Source organism: Cavia porcellus, unplaced genomic scaffold, assembly GCF_034190915.1.
Source record: "Cavia porcellus strain 051 isolate PalLab524CR breed Dunkin Hartley unplaced genomic scaffold, mCavPor4.1 scaffold_30, whole genome shotgun sequence".
NCBI lineage: Eukaryota > Metazoa > Chordata > Mammalia > Rodentia > Caviidae > Cavia > Cavia porcellus.
In genome coordinates this window covers 43845540-43861747 of record NW_026947513.1, presented here as the reverse complement: position 1 = coordinate 43861747, position 16208 = coordinate 43845540, and the positions used below count along the sequence as shown (strand labels likewise).

The 16208-nt window shown below is 33.1% G+C and overlaps 1 protein-coding gene across 3 annotated transcripts in view; it reads right to left on the bottom strand.

The window, feature by feature from the left end:
* Positions 1 to 586: 586 nt before the first annotated feature.
* Ugt2b22 (UDP-glucuronosyltransferase 2B22) overlaps positions 587 to 16208 on the bottom strand; it is an 84980-nt gene continuing 69358 nt past the window's right edge. The window contains exons 2-7 of one of the 3 annotated variants that reach the window (XM_063240317.1): positions 9648 to 10423; positions 8349 to 8497; positions 5262 to 5393; positions 3418 to 3505; positions 2459 to 2678; positions 587 to 1798 (exon numbers count right to left, since the gene is read on the bottom strand). In XM_063240317.1, coding sequence (XP_063096387.1) covers positions 1519 to 1798; positions 2459 to 2678; positions 3418 to 3505; positions 5262 to 5393; positions 8349 to 8497; positions 9648 to 10404 — 1626 coding nt within the window. In that variant the 5' untranslated portion in view covers positions 10405 to 10423 and the 3' untranslated portion in view covers positions 587 to 1518. 3 annotated transcript variants of the gene reach the window in all.

Here is a 16208-nt window from a genome sequence, read left to right as displayed (position 1 = left end):
TGACAATTATCTCTCTCTTCAAACCAATTGTTTAAAAGCTTTTCTTTCTATCAAGAACTGGTCCTCACATAGTTTTTTTCCTCTCTGTGTGTACACTATGCAGTGTATTGTACATCTATGTATAACTATAGATATTTAAAGACATGGAGAATTTTTTGCATTATTGTTCCCTAAAGCATAAACTTTAAAAATGAATGCACACAATATTTTGTTCATTTGTGCCACCTTTGGTTTTACTTTCTATGTGTTTTGAAAGTAAATAAGTCAAAAAATAATATGAATTTCTGGTTTTCATTTACTCAAAATCCTACATGTTAAAGTGGCAGAAACATCTGACTATAAAGATACTGTAAAAAATTAAAGATCTACTTGAAGGAGGAGGGAAATCAAATGTACTCTAATGGTACTAAACAAAAATGCTCAGAGCTTCAATTAACAGTCCTAACTAAAGGGATATATTCCTTCCATTTTGTGTCTTACTATCCAGTTATATACAACTATTGGGTAAAACAAAAAGTAGATAATATTCAAGGCCACATATAGGAAAAAACATATATTCAAGGTCACATATAGGAAAAAAAGAACATATAGTAAAAATATTTTATTAATTCAAATCAAATACATCAGGAGTGTACAAGGTTTGAGGAATAAAATTATTTAGGGTAAGTAACAATTTGTAAAACATGTAGAAATTTGTATAATTCATTTGGTATTTTTCAAGTGATGTGCGCTATTAAATCTTCTACAAAATAAAATATTTGCATTAACAATGTGCTGTGAAATTAACTAAATTCACCATGTCTTCTCTCTGCCCTAAAACATGGGTCCTCGCAGCTAATCCTACCCTTTCTCTTATATTTTTGCTCATGAAATTGTGATCTGCCCAAATTTTAATCAGAACTTTCTCTAATCCACTTGCCAGACTATTTTCAGACTTTTTTCTATTTGCATCCTCTGTAAGTTTTCCATTTCAATATAACATGCAGATTCATCTTGGCTTCCCATCTTCACTCTCCCAGAGTCGCTTTTTGTTCCAGGAAAGAAATAGTCATAATATTTTTTTAAGTAAGTTAAGTTCATTTTATATAGAAATATCTCTACTCTATTTTAGTTATCTGAAGATGATCTCTCCTGCTATATTAACTACTACTTGCCTCTGACGTACTTTCACATACACAAAATGTCCAGTGGATCACACTTTATTCAAATCAAAAATGTTTCTGGAAATACAACAAAGTATTCAGGATTCTTACTTTTCTCAATTTAATACATTATGGTTTTGTTGATTCCCATTTTTTAAATGATTTATATGAAGCATTTTTTCAAAATTAAGCAGAACTATTAGAAGAACAACTGAAATTTGGATTGTATATGCCTTAAATATGATTATAGCATACAATTAACTAAAGAAAGCAATGGACTTGTAAAATATGGATAATCATCTTGTAATGCCTCTATCCATGCCAGTGGAGTTAAATGAAATTAACCCAATTCTGATGCCATGCACTTGAAAGAGCTCTACTCTCTCTTTTTCTTCTTTCCTGCATTCATAAACTTTTGAAAACAAAGCAAGCAACATTTTATGAGAAGAAAAGTAATGGATGCAACAGTAGCCAGGAGGAAGCCAATCACATCCAGAGAGTGGTACTGGTACCAAGTGAGGTTGTAGGCAGGAGGCCTCAGGTGCTTGGCCCCCTTGTGGCGCATGACAAACTCAATCCAGAAGACTGCTCTGTCCAGTGGCTTCATAGGCTGATGATGATGAATAGCTGATAACCTCAGAGCATTGTCTTTATAGCTGAAGGAAAACTAAGTAAGTTCAGAATTATTTAGGAAACTACAGAATTAATATTTTAGGGGGTTGTTAAACTGAAGATTTTAATAAATCTGCCAATAGACCAGTTGTAAAAGTCAAAAACGGTACAATTTAAAGACAAAAGGGGAATTCTTGTCATGGTTTATAAAACAATTATGAGTAGACTTATTAAGGAATACACTATTAAGTAGAAGCCAGTATTGTAGTTTCATCTATAGTTTAGTCATTAAAACTGTAGAATAGAATAACTTTCTCAAATGTAGCACGGACTATGATTTATTGACTTTTTATACTTATCTGCCTTTTGAATTCACAGGTAAATGGAAAATATAAACCCTTGCAACATTCATGTTTTTTCACATTTCATTGTTACTCCTCTGTGATCATCCTTTGTGATTCATCTCATTTCCTTTACAGGTTATTGCAAATTTCTACAATTTACTTAAAACATGTACACTTTTTTTCAATAAAAAAATTAAATAATTTATTGTTACATTCCTGCATGGTTACTCATGATAGCTTTTGGACTAAGAAAATTTTTCTTCCATTGGTTTTATTTCAGAATCAATGGTACTTTCTTGGGATTCATGCAAAAAGTTATCAAAAAGTATTCTAAACATTTTGTTGAAAGTTTGTACTTACAAAGGGTTGTTAGTGACTTTCTTCAATGCATTTAGCAAATCTCTACTTGATAATGTGTTGAATTCCAGTTTAACAGCTGCTCCTTTAGCCTCCATGTGAGCAATGTTATCATATTGTTCCGCAAACAAGGGAATGCCAACCATTGGGATTCCATGGTAGATTGCCTCATAAACTCCGTTGGCTCCTCCATGAGTTATAAAAGCTCTGGTTTTTGGATGACCTAAGATTAGGTGAATGTAAGCATAGTTAGTCATAAGTGTTAGAAATATGATGAGAAATGAACGATTAAAGTGACTAAATGGAGTGTTATTTTATAGATAAAAATTTCATAGCTATAAAACTGCAATGGTAGTGTTTTCATTTCTTAGAAAAAAAAGCACCTTACGTACTGAAAAGGAAAGTAAATGCTACCACATAGATATTATGTAAGCTTTTAACAATGAATGCATATTCCTCAGGGTAAGTTTGTATTATAACTTTTTTATACTATATGCAGGTTCATTCACTAATTTTGACATAAAATGTGTGCAAAGTAAGACAGTGTGATATTGTCATCATAAAAATGTGAATTTTTCCTTTTAAAATTACATCACTGAAAATAAATTAATTGTGTTATTTTAAGTAGTATTTGTAAGTCCCTATTTCTGTGGAAAAGCAGCTGGTATTTGGTATTTCATAAGCAGTGATTTAATTAGAAACAGAAGTACAACCCTGGAATTTATTAAAACATCCTCTTTGAGAAACAAGCACATTTAAAATGAGAATCTTAAGATTCTTTCTAAATATTCCAAAAACCAACTATTACCATTGATTTTACTTACTCTAACACTGGAACTATGCATAATAAAGTTAGGTTTTGGTTTTGATTTAGTAACAATAAATGTTCACAGGTTTGTTTCCTTGAGCAATCATCAGCCTTACCACCTTAGGTTTTCAGCATTTGTTCTCCAGCATCTTACCAAGTAGGTCATTCTGGGGGATCCACTTGTACAATCGAGTGTTGGCTCCTAAAGTATCTGGTTTCTTACCATCAAATCTCCAAACCACCTGTTAGGGTGTAGAGTTCATTTTACCATATTTTGAATTTCAGAATGTAGAGAACATCAATTTAAGAGCCTTTCAAAGAATAGAATTTTAAAATGAAGACAAGTAGACTAAATATTAAGAATTACAAAATGATTGACACAGAACAAATTTTTCAATACTTATTTTATATTTATATTTAATTATTTTGAATGTAATCATGATATTTCAAACATAACAGACAAATGTGACATTATATGCTGGGACAAATTATATTATTTTATTTTATTTTATTTAGCAGAACATATTTATTGAGAGAAATAAAACTTCTGTTCCATAGAAAGACAGAAGAGTTCCAGAGTTGGTTGCCCTGGGTCATATTATTTTAAAAATTGCTTTGCAATTACAATTTTTTACAAGGAATAAAAATATTCTAAGGGCTTGCATCTTCATTAATACACACAAATTTTATACCCTCTTGTTCTAATATTAATGTTAACTGATATTTTAAAAATCATAAAGTTTTTTTCATAATCACTTGTGCCAGAAACTATTTTATTCATTGTGCGATATCATTTTGATACATAAAATATCTAATCCACATAAGAATCCTTTTTTTCAGAAATCTATTCCTTAGCTTTTCAAAGTACTTATAAAGTGTATTGCATTAAAAATTGTAATATCTTGTTATAGAGTCTACAATATAGAAAAATTTTATTATGCATTTTTGACAAAAATACTATCACAAGTACTAAGAATGAAAAATAAATGGTAAAGAACCGGTTTGTAATTTATGAGCAATGCAGCTTTTCAAAAAAAGTACTTATTTTTAAATATTTAAACTTTTTCAACTAATGTTTCCTTCTTCCATGATGCTGTGCAAAATTTTAACAACAGATATATTAAGATGGCCTACTATACCTGAAGCATGTCACCTTGTTCTAAAATAAGGTACTGGTTATAGAAATTACAAACTATTTTCTTAAAATGGAAAATCACTTAGAAATAATTGAGTTCTAATTATTGTGAAAATGTTAAAAGAAACCTCAGTTTCTCAGCCAAATATTGGCATACGAAATTACAAAGCTGTAGTATCTGAAAGTAACTAAAATCTACTGTAGTTCATAGCTACTTAAAGACTGAACTTGAATTAGGTATGTTAGAAAAGTGTTCCTTATAATATGCTATAGAGAGGGGTCATAGCAATTTACCTAGACAGATTTCTTTCAGTTTGACTCTTACTTGTTTTTGGTCTCATGATTGGGAGAACATTAAGCTGGTGGGATAAAAAACAGAATATTTGTGGGGTATATTTTATATTGCATAGGATCTACCATAAAAGAAGTAGCCATCTCCACACTGTTTTTAACAACTACCTACTTCAGATGTGGGCAGGGCTCTCTCAGGTTAATTTCTATTTTTGCTTTTAATAAACATGGCTGAGTGGGTACATGGCTCCTGGACTGGCACTCTTGTTTCTCTTTGCTTTCAGTACCCTCTTGAAATGTACATTCAAGAAGTCTATTCCAAAATTTAGATAAATAAACACAGGACAAAACATGAAAATGTTAAAGTTTACTTAAAATAATTTGCAATATCTGATTCATGTCACTGTGACAGTTAATTATTAAGGGAAATTTAACTCTTTCTGTAACAATGCTTATGCACACAACAATCTCAACAATCCTGTAGGAAAAAAAGTGCAAGTTTCTGAAATCAGATCTTTGCAAAGCTTCGCAATTTCTCCAGTATATATGTGCCATTGAAGCACTTTGCCCACCTTTTGTGGAATCTCTCCAAGGGCTGAGGCAATCACATTGGCCTTTGATTCTGATATGTTACTGACCATGGACCCCAGAGAAAATACCACAATACCATGGTCTCCAGAGCTCTGCACAAAGTTTTCCAATTCCTGTGAAGAAAGAATAGCTCCATAAAAAAAAAAAAGACAAGAGCACAGCAAACATTATGGAAAGCAGTATAATGTTAAAAAATGAAAATGGTAAGATTAAGAAAGAATGGCAAGTATAGAATCTGGTAAATTTTTCATAAGATGAAGTTCACCACATTCAGCATTTCAGGTAAAGATTTACAAGAATTAATGTTATTGATACATTCGTGGAGTCAGAGTTACAAACAATAGTTTCTTATACAACTCAACCTTTTTATTTAATGTGCCTTATATGACAGTTTTTAAAATGCTTTATTCTCATTTATATTTCCTTTTAATCTTAGAAAAGGGATATAATTTATTCATTTACTTTTCACCCTTGTTTGCATCTCACAACTTATTGTGGCTGATTTACAGTTACTGAAGAATTTTGGTGCCTCAACTATAGTGATAGGATACACACACACACACATGCACACACACACACACACACACACACACACATATATGTATATAATTTATTCTTAAGTTTCTGCTATGCCTGATTTAGTGTTATCAATGTTTCCTAGGTAAAGCAGTCATGATTGTGTGTCAGATACATGTTTTCTTTTTTGATCCTTTCCTAAATTTGGATGTTAAGATTACTTCCAAGGTTTATTTTTATCAATAATTATTAGATTGGTTTCTGCATCTTGGTTATTTTTCTCTGTGTACATTCAAATGAGTAACCTATTTAACCAAGGGATATAAACTGCATTAAGACTACATGTTAGTTTACAAATTTCTTTTGTGCAATGTATTAACATTATTATTAATATTTTTAATATTACACTGTTTTACAGTGTTCTTTTTGTCTTCTTTCTCTGCTTTTATTTTCTTGTTATGAAAACTCATATTTTAATTAGAAAAACAGTAAGTATGTAGATATATTGTTTAGTACATGCATTAATAATGCTTCAAATATTTGACATGTGGAATTTTTGCACTATCTAAATAAACTGCATTCAAAACAATACAAGGTTTTTAAAACCCAAAATTAGTAAAACAGAAAATAAAAAGGATTTCTTAATGCATCATATATAATGAAATGATAAAGAAAACAATTGCTACATATATTTTGGAACTATACTGTCAATTTAAAATGCATCAGATTTTTGTGTCCCTTCACAAGGAATGTCACTCTGTACAGTCAGAGTTCTTTTGTGATTCTCATCAACTTGAATTTCAGAGAAATCACAGGAACTGTGAGTTTCTTAATTCATATGCAACAAATCTTTTTTTTTTTTCTGCACTCATTCTGCCAGGTAATGTAGATGCCATAATCATATCAGAGGAGAGACCTTTACTCAGGTATCTTGCAGCCTGTGGCTATGTTATTAAATGCCTGTTTCAAGAAGGCAATTCATCACTTTTGGACTCTAAGATGTAAAATTCTGGTAAATAAAGGGAAGGATGGTTTTGATGCTGTATGCAAGATAAGGATATGTGAAGTTTGACAGAAAATACTGCTGTGAGTTCACAAGAACATTATGCTGCCATGTTCTTATTTGTTCATATATTTTCTCATGTTATCTTGTTTGTATTATTGCCTGAACTTTTAGATTTAACTTCAAGGAAGTTTATAGGATTTCCTTCCACTGTATATTACATTATTATTTTAAACTATTGGAATCAGATCCCATTTAATGAGATTGCATTTAAAATACTTTCAAAGGGTGGAGATATATATATATAGTGTCCACTTAGCATTGTGAAGTACTGAGTTTGATATCTCATATTGAAAATACATACATACATACAAAGATATATAACTTTTCAAATATTACATATGTAATATTAAAACAAGATAATAACAATATCTATTGACTTCTCCATTCTTCCATTGATGCTAAGCTATTGAATAAATGCTGCAGAATTTGTCATTTGAATGTTTTAAATTTTATTCCCACAAAGGTAAATATGAAGTTGTACTTTGATTGTAGGCATAGCTGTTGTTTTCATATGAACACCTTCCTCTAGATTCCAATCATGTGTTCTCTGAACTCTTACAATTACCATCTAAAAAGCTTCCCATGTCTAATATTTTTCATTCTTAAATCTAATCCATTGATGTCATCTTCATGGACTATTTTAAAAGTATATAAATCTGATAATATTTACCTAGCTCAATTTCTTTCTTTGTATAATTGATGCTTTCATTAGATTTTTGACTCTATTTCCTGGTCTTAAATTATGTGTCTAGCAAAATAAGCTTCATTATGAAATAAGCTTGCAGTTCTTCAGATATTTATCCTTACATCTGTGCTCTTTTGTATCTATATTAACTGTTCATCACTTGGCCTATTTCTGCATCTTTTTCTCTTGCTATTATTATCATGGCATATATTTTCATCAGAAGGGAAAGTTTTCTCAGTATTTGAGTGCTTCCCTTTAAAGTTATACTTCACCCAAATTTCATTAATTATATTCTATCTTTCCAAGTGTTATATAAGACTGTGGAGAATACACAGTGTCTTTGTTGTGTCTAGGCTCATCAAACATTTATTGATGGTATTCACTAGTCAATTTACAGATTTCTAATGAACAAAGTGGTAACGAGTAACATAAAGACCATAATTTAAAAGATGCTTTTTAAAGTACTTTGTATGCATTGTTCTTGTTTTTTGTAATGGTTATGAAGTGCAGACCATTGTGATGAAATCAAAGTACAATTTTTGAAACAATGTCTTTCTACACAATCTTGAATCTGCTGTGTTGTCCAAGCTTGTTTGAACTGCTGGTTCTCCTGCCTCAGCCTCTGGATTTCTAGGGTTATAGGCATGTCATACCATGCCTACTTGATGTATGAGTTTTTAGTCAGCAAGGTACATTTTCCCTTTTCTCATATCTTTCTGACTGGGAGTCAAGACTCTTAATGAACAGGGCAGAGCATACTCAGTGAAAATTAAAATAAAAATAAGACAGGAATAAACTTACCTTAGGTAGAGGTTTGGCAGATTTGCAATGGAGTCCTCCAACAAACTCAAAATTTGGTAAAGTAGGGCGTGGAAATTCCATATCCCAGTAGCTTCGAATAAGCCACATATCTGCTTTCTGCATTAGCTCATAAAATTTAGTGGGTTTTCCTGTGTTGTAAAGAAGAAAAAAGTAGAAAACACTGAGTAATAGTCATAAATGAAATTTAGTTATCTATAAATAATAAAATTTTTATATTTTACGTATGTTAAATTTAATCTGTGAAAAGCATACAGTGAAAATAGACTATGTCTCTAATATTTCCTCAGTGTATTCTCAATCATAAGCAGTAATTACAATGCATATTATATTTAAAAAAGCAAGCACTTATGTTTCTCTGAATATGCCAATACAATACATATAAATATCAACAAATAGTCTAGTGGAGTCATATAATCCTACCATAACCACGGAACAAACTTTTCAAGAATTCTGTAGTTTCTACCACTTGCCAAGTTGGCACCTAATGCAAGTAAACTGTGATTTCTGTAAGATTATGGCTGAAATTCTTGTACAGCCATTTCTTTTGGTGCATACTGGGAGTGTAATAATATTTATTACATATCTTTTGGAAAATTGGCAGAAATTATAGAAACAGAGATTGGTGCTTATACTTGACTATGAGTCATTTTTTCATTATGAAACATGACAAAATACATTTCATATATGTCTGTATTTCTACAGATTTTAAACATCTGAAATGCATAATTCTTCAGGACCTATTCATGTGAAATCACTAAAATGTCCAAGTTATAATTTTTGAGTCTGGGATAAAACATCATATTTTGTAAGAGGGAAGGTATCTTTTAGGTAGTACAGGAAAAATGGTAATTTTATGCAAGGAAATATTTAATAGATAAAAAATAATTTCCCTCTATATTACTAGGTCCTAGCCTTGTTTGTTATAAACATGTAGCTTCAACTTCCTTGTCTTCATTCATAAAGATAATTGGGAGATGCCTAATTACATTTATTTTTAAATAAAAAGAAGGTAAATGTGATATAAAATGGCACAATTGAAGTCTTCTAACCTCCCTTTGGAATTGAGTGGCCTTCCAGAATGACCTATATCAGTACTGAGACATTGACAGCTGTGAACCTTCTAACATAAACATTTGTACTATATCTGTGAAATTCATGGATGATTTTAATCCATAGTTCATTATTTAACAATGAAAAACAAATTTATCTTATTCAAGCTGACTCACAAAGACACAAGATATTAAAGATTTCTCTCTGATAGTTAAAAATATGACTTACCTAAAATTTCACTGTAAAGCTTGTTCCAGTTCTTCTGATTAAACAATTCAATCCAAAAGTCAAAATAAAGCATGCATATCATGTTTTTTACCCTTTCTATGAAAGTCATTTGACCACTTAAATGTGACAATGTAACAGGAATGTAAGAAGGAGGTAATGGAAGCCCTCCAGCATTCTTTTCCAGTTGAAAACCAGGGGAGAAGCGAAGACTGTACACAAAAGGTAATTTCAATAGCTCAGCCACCAGCTCACCACAAGGAGCAACAGGATCTGCCAAGAGGACATCAAATTTTGATTCCTGGAGCTTTGTCAAAAGTTTTTTATTTGATACTATTTCTTTGCAAACATTCTCCCAAACACTAGAATATTCTGTAAGAATCTCTTCCATCTCTGGATTATATGCCAAACAAGTATCTATTGAACCAATATCCATCCACTTAGTCATCCATTTAATATAAAGTTCTTCCATTTGATCTCTATGGATAGATGTGGGAAATATTTCAAAATTAATTCCCGATGCATTAACACCAACAAAAATGAAGCTTGAAGGTATCAGAACTGTCACTTCATGTCCCCTCTGGATCAATTCCTCTACTATGTTCTTCATATTCATCCAGTGGCTGTATTCCATTGGCCATACCAGCACATTTCCACCGCTCCCAATGCAAAAATAACAACACAATTGTAGCAGTAGCAGAGCTGAGATCCATTTCAAGGACATATTGTTAAAAATGCTGTATTTCTTTTCAAATGGCATTAGCTTCTGTTATTCAAGTCTACATTCAGGGAGGAATTAGCCAAGAAGTTAAAAGATAACTTGTACTGATCAAAGTAAATACATCGAACTGACAGAGCATGGATACTGATGACTAATAGAAAATACAAATATAAATGATGACATGTTTTCATCACAGAATTAAATTTTTCTATTGGTTAATTGATTTCAGATAGCTTGGACCCAAAGACTGGCAAGTGTCAAACACCTGAATTATGTATACAATATATAAATGCTTCAAGAACATTGATAAATGCACGGTGGCTGTCCCTACAATCTTGTGACACAGATCTAGTGATTCAGTACTTACATGATTGAAATGTAATTCTTGAAATCATGGCTCAAAACCATTTTGTAACATAGTTGATGAAGTATAATTCACAGGACAATTTAATAAAGTGACATTTAAAGTGTAATGCACATTTGTAATACATTTACAGAAACATAACATTCAATTTTCAAATATTTTAAATAGGATATTTTGTGCCATCTCTCATTATATCTGCAGAATCAAAATAATAAAATACAACAACAGTTTCCCTAAAATGTTAGAGTGCTAAGGTAAAGAGAGGATGTGGCAGCATGTCGAAGAGTACAGATAGTAACGATGACCATGTAACAAAGTGACTAAGCACACAGCGTCCATTGTCTTCACTTTTTAGATCAATTCAGAACAAAGAGATATTTGTCTTTGTAAAAATTTAAAATGAAGTCTTTTCATTGAAATTTACTGAGATTTGCTGTTTTGCAGATTTATTTATTCAGCCAGTCGCCCTGGCATTCTGTCTAACCGTGAACATCAATGCTGGTCACCTGCTCATACATCTAACTGGGGGAGCCACACTAGTTTTAGCTACCATCAGCACCCCTACAACTCTAGTTACATTCATTATTTTATTTCTCTTAACAATCTTAGAAATTGCTGTAGCAATAATTCAAGCCTATGTATTTACACTACTAGTAATTCTTTACTTACACGACAACTCCTAATGACCCACCAAACACATGCTTATCTTATAGTGAACCTCAGCCCAAGGCCACTCACAGGGGCTCTAACCGCCCTCTTTCTGACCTCAGGCATAATTATATGATTTCATTTTCACTCAAAAACATTATTAATGTTGAGCTTCTTAGCCAATGCTCTCACTATATATCAATGATGACGAGACATCCTATGAGAAGGGACATATCAAGGACACCACACAACAATTGTACAAAAAGGATTATGCTACAGAATAGCTTTATTTATTATTTCTGAAGTATTTTTTTCTTCTCAGGCTTTTTCTGAGCATTTTATTACTCTAGTCAGGCCCCAACTCCTGAATTAGGGGGATTCTGACCACCCGCAGGTATTAACCCATTAAACCCCATAGAAGTTCCCCTCTTAAATACAACAGTTATTCTAGCATCAGGTGTGTCGATCACTTGATCCCACCACAGCCTAATAGAAGGAAATTGCAAACAAATAATTCAAGACTTAGCTATCACAATTGCTCTAGGCATTTACCTTACTCTGCTTCAAACCTCCAAATACTATGAAGCCTCATTTTCTATTTCTGATGGAGTCTATGGTTCAACCTTTTTCATTTCCACAGGATTTCATGGCCTACCCATAATCATTGGATCAACATCCCTAGTAGTATGCCTCCTCCTTCAACTACACTATCACTTTATATCTAAACACCATTTTGGTTTTGAAGCAGCTGCCTGATATTTACACTTTGTAGGTGTAGTGTGGTTATTCCTGTACATTTCCATTTACTGATGATGCTCATGCTTTCTTAGTATAAACCAGTATTGCTGACTTCCAATCAGCAGACCCCAGAAATTCTTAATCAAATAGTGATATTTTTGGAGGATTCCACTGCAAATGTGCTACACTTCCCTGGGTTACTGCATTCCTTGTCTTTTCTTCTATTTGCTTTGCATATTTGATGGGAAGGATTTTGCTTTGTTCTTCTAGAGTTCTAACTCACAATGGGAATGATATGTAAAGTGTGCTAAAGAACTGTCAATTTGAAAGACAGACATTTCATTACCATTACGTATCTTCTTTTATCATCATACAATAATAAATTGAAATAGCTGTGATATTTTGAGAAAAATATCAGTGAAACTAAATATTTTTTATTCAACACACAAAAAATTTTCAACTGTGAGGTCTAAAAAGTTTAAAAAGTGATTGGCGTGAACAACCATAATTATATGTTAGATGTAAAGAAAAAATGTAAACACAGATTCTATCCCCCAACACTTTAGAGAAAGCTTGGAGATTATTATAAACAAGTGACACAGATTGTCAAGAGATTATTAAAAGAATATACACAATCCTAAAATAAATTTTTGAGGGTAACACAGGATGTATTATGCTCAAATGTGATTGACATGATTGATTATTGAGTGTGATTTTAGGGTGTACAAAATAAGGAAAATAATTGAAAAGAAAAATATGTGGAAAAAGAATTCAGGCAGTATCACTTGTCAGTGCCAAACTTAGTTTTGAAATAAGAAGCTGATTAAAGAGGTAGATTTTACTTGAGATGTAATAAAAAGTTTTAAACAATTGGAGTATTAAGAACCCAGGAGAATTATTTAACAATGGAAGATAAAATCTAATTTACTATCCAAATACTGTATTGAGTTAACAGATAATTGCTGAGTGTAAGACTGGGTAAAGAGAGAATATATGACAGGTTATAAGATTTTAATTGACAAATGATTAAAAACTAAATTAAAATATTCATAATGATTATTGTGTCTATTACTTTTCTTATTGCTGACAGAAAACACTCAAAAGTCATAGTTAAAGGGAGAAAATTTTATTGTAGCTCACAATTTGTAGAAGTTTCAGTCCGTAGTTGGCTGGCTCAAATTCAGGAGGGGAATTTAGGAGGACAGAGGAAAAACAGCCTCTGGCAACTAGGCAGAAAGTAGCAGAAGCAGCATCAATATCAAGATGCCCTTTCTCTTTTATCTCATCTGAGTCACAAGACTGTTGGATGGTGCCACCCACACCCAGAATGAGCCTTCTTTTTATCAACACCCAGAACTATGCTAAACCAATTACTGGAGTAATTTAGTTGTCACATACACTTAACATATATTCATTCATAAATCCAGCACTATAAAACACCAACAGTAAGTTCATGGTGCTTCAAGTGGACATTTATATATAAAACCAAATACTATCTTTGCAATAATAATAATAATAATAATTAATATTAATTAATATAGTTAATATTAATAATTAATATAATTAATTATATACACCATGAAGATTTATTAATAATGAATCTTCATGGTGTATATAGTGTACCTGAGTCTTTTAATATATGATGTCAAAATAATATTTACTGACACACTTGGGATACCCCCCGCCCCAGGCATGACTGAGCTGCTTCAGACTGCGTGGGCCCACCCAAGTTGCAGAATACCTGGGAGCCCCCTCAGCAAGACTGAACTACCTTGGACTACTATTGTGGGCTTGCCCCTTCACCGGGCATGCCTGGGTCAGTTTGGACTGCCATCCCGGGCCTGACCCTCACCCTGGAACACCTGGGACACACCACTGCATGACTAAGCCTCTTTGGACTGGTACCGCAGTCCCGCTTCTTAGCTGGGTATGCCTGGGTCACCTCAGACTACCTCCACAGGCCTGCCATTTGGCCTGGAATACCTGAGATGCCCCCAGAAAGACTGAGCCTGCTCGAACTGCTACTGTGGAACCGTCCCTTGGACATATATGCCTGGGATGGCCTGAATACTGGCATGGGACCACCCATGGGAAAACCCACCTGCCTCCTGGATCTAGGACTGTGGTTGATCTCTGGATCCAACCACCTCCCCCAAAACCTTGGACTACAGAGGATTACCGTGCTGGCTGGATGGGTGACTCAAGAAACCCTCACCCAAACTGAAGATCTCACCAGGCTCAAGTCAGTGGTGAGTTTGCCCCTAAAATAGAGCTCTGCAGTGGGTAAATAGGAGCAGAAGTGAAACTCCCTCCAACTGTAAGACCTTGGAAAACCTGGCAAGAGAGAGAGTTTGTAATTCCATCCTTCACACGAAGAACATCAGACAGGTTGAAGAGTGCACCAATAAGGCCTCCACCAACTTGAAGAAAATTAAAAGAGTTGTGAGACTCCCAGTGCAATAGTAGGGCCTCAGCTGATACAAACACTATGGACAGGGAGTTCTGATGATGTGCAACAACCTGAAGAGATAGCAACAGCAGGACCTAAGAGTTGAACTGCATCAATACTTCTAAGCTAGTTAGCCCAGAAAGAATATTGGAATCACCCAACAGGCCCTGTAGGAGGAACTCAGCTGACTGGCTCTCCTCTTCATTGTGGTACTCAGCAATTGGACAAATACCAACCACATGGTAGAAACCTACAATTGACACTATGGACTGTTGAGACTGTTGGGATTGAAAGACCAAATATTTACCCAAAAAGTGAAAATGGCAAAATGAAAAAGCAAAATGCAATCTCAAACATGTAGTCCACCTGGAGCAAGTACAGATGGCATTGAAATAGAGGACTTTAAAAGTCACACCAGAAATCTCTGAAAATATACCAAATGAAGTTAAGAAGCAAATCCATGAGGCTATGGAGGAAATCAAATTTAAAATAATGTCTTACATAAAGACAGAATTAACAACATTAGTAAAGAAGTTGTAAAATATAGCTAGAGAAGAAATAAATAAAAAAATACGGGAGCATGGGAAATTGATTGAAACATTGAATAAACAATGTGGAAAACAAGCAAAATCTAAGAAATAAATTCAAAGAGATATCCAAGAAACAAAAAATTCTATTGAAAGCTGTCAAAACTGTTAAATAAAGCTGAGGACAGAATTTCAAACTTTAAGGACAGATAGGAATCATCAAAGAGTAGAACTTATAAAAACAACACAGCAGCATGAACTGACAATCCAGAAGCTTCAAGATGATGCCAAGAGAAACAAAATAAGATTAATAGGCATCAATGAAGATGCAAGAGTCAATGCAAATGACATAACTAAACTATTCACAGAAGCAATAAAAGAAAAATTTCCAAACATGCCAAAAATCTGATATACAAATAAGTGAGGTATGCAGAATGCCAAACAGTCACAACCAACATAATTCTACACTCAGACATATAATAATTAAGATCCCAGACATATGGCATAAAAACAGAATACTAAAAGCTGTTAGAGAAATGATGCAACTCACCTATCAAGGAAAGTCCTTTAGAAACATGGCAGGCTTTTCAGCACAAACCTTCAGGAGCTTGGAGTGAAGTATGTCAAGTCCTAAAGGAAAACAACTTTCAACTCAGACTGATGTACCCAGGAAAACTGTCTTTCACATTTAATGGAGAAACAAAATACTTCCATGACAAAGAACAACTGAACAAATTCATGTCCATCAAAACAACCCCAGAAAGAGTACCAAAAGACATGCTAGAAAGAGATAAAAATGACCACAATCCCCAGAACAACAACGGAAAGAAATCACCAGGCTGGACAAGAAATTAAAGTGGGGAGGGAAAGAAGTAAAAGAACAACCGGAACATAATATGACAAGGTGGAGCCAATATATATCAGTTACATAAATAAATGTAAGTGGCCTCAATTCATCTATCAAAAAAAATAGGTTGACAGAATGGATCAAGAAACAGGATCTCACAATATGCCATGTACAAGAAACACAGTTGACTCAAAAAAAAAAAAACTCACAGATTAAAATTCAAATGAAGGAAAACAGTATTCCATGTAACAGGAACCCAGAAAACATCAA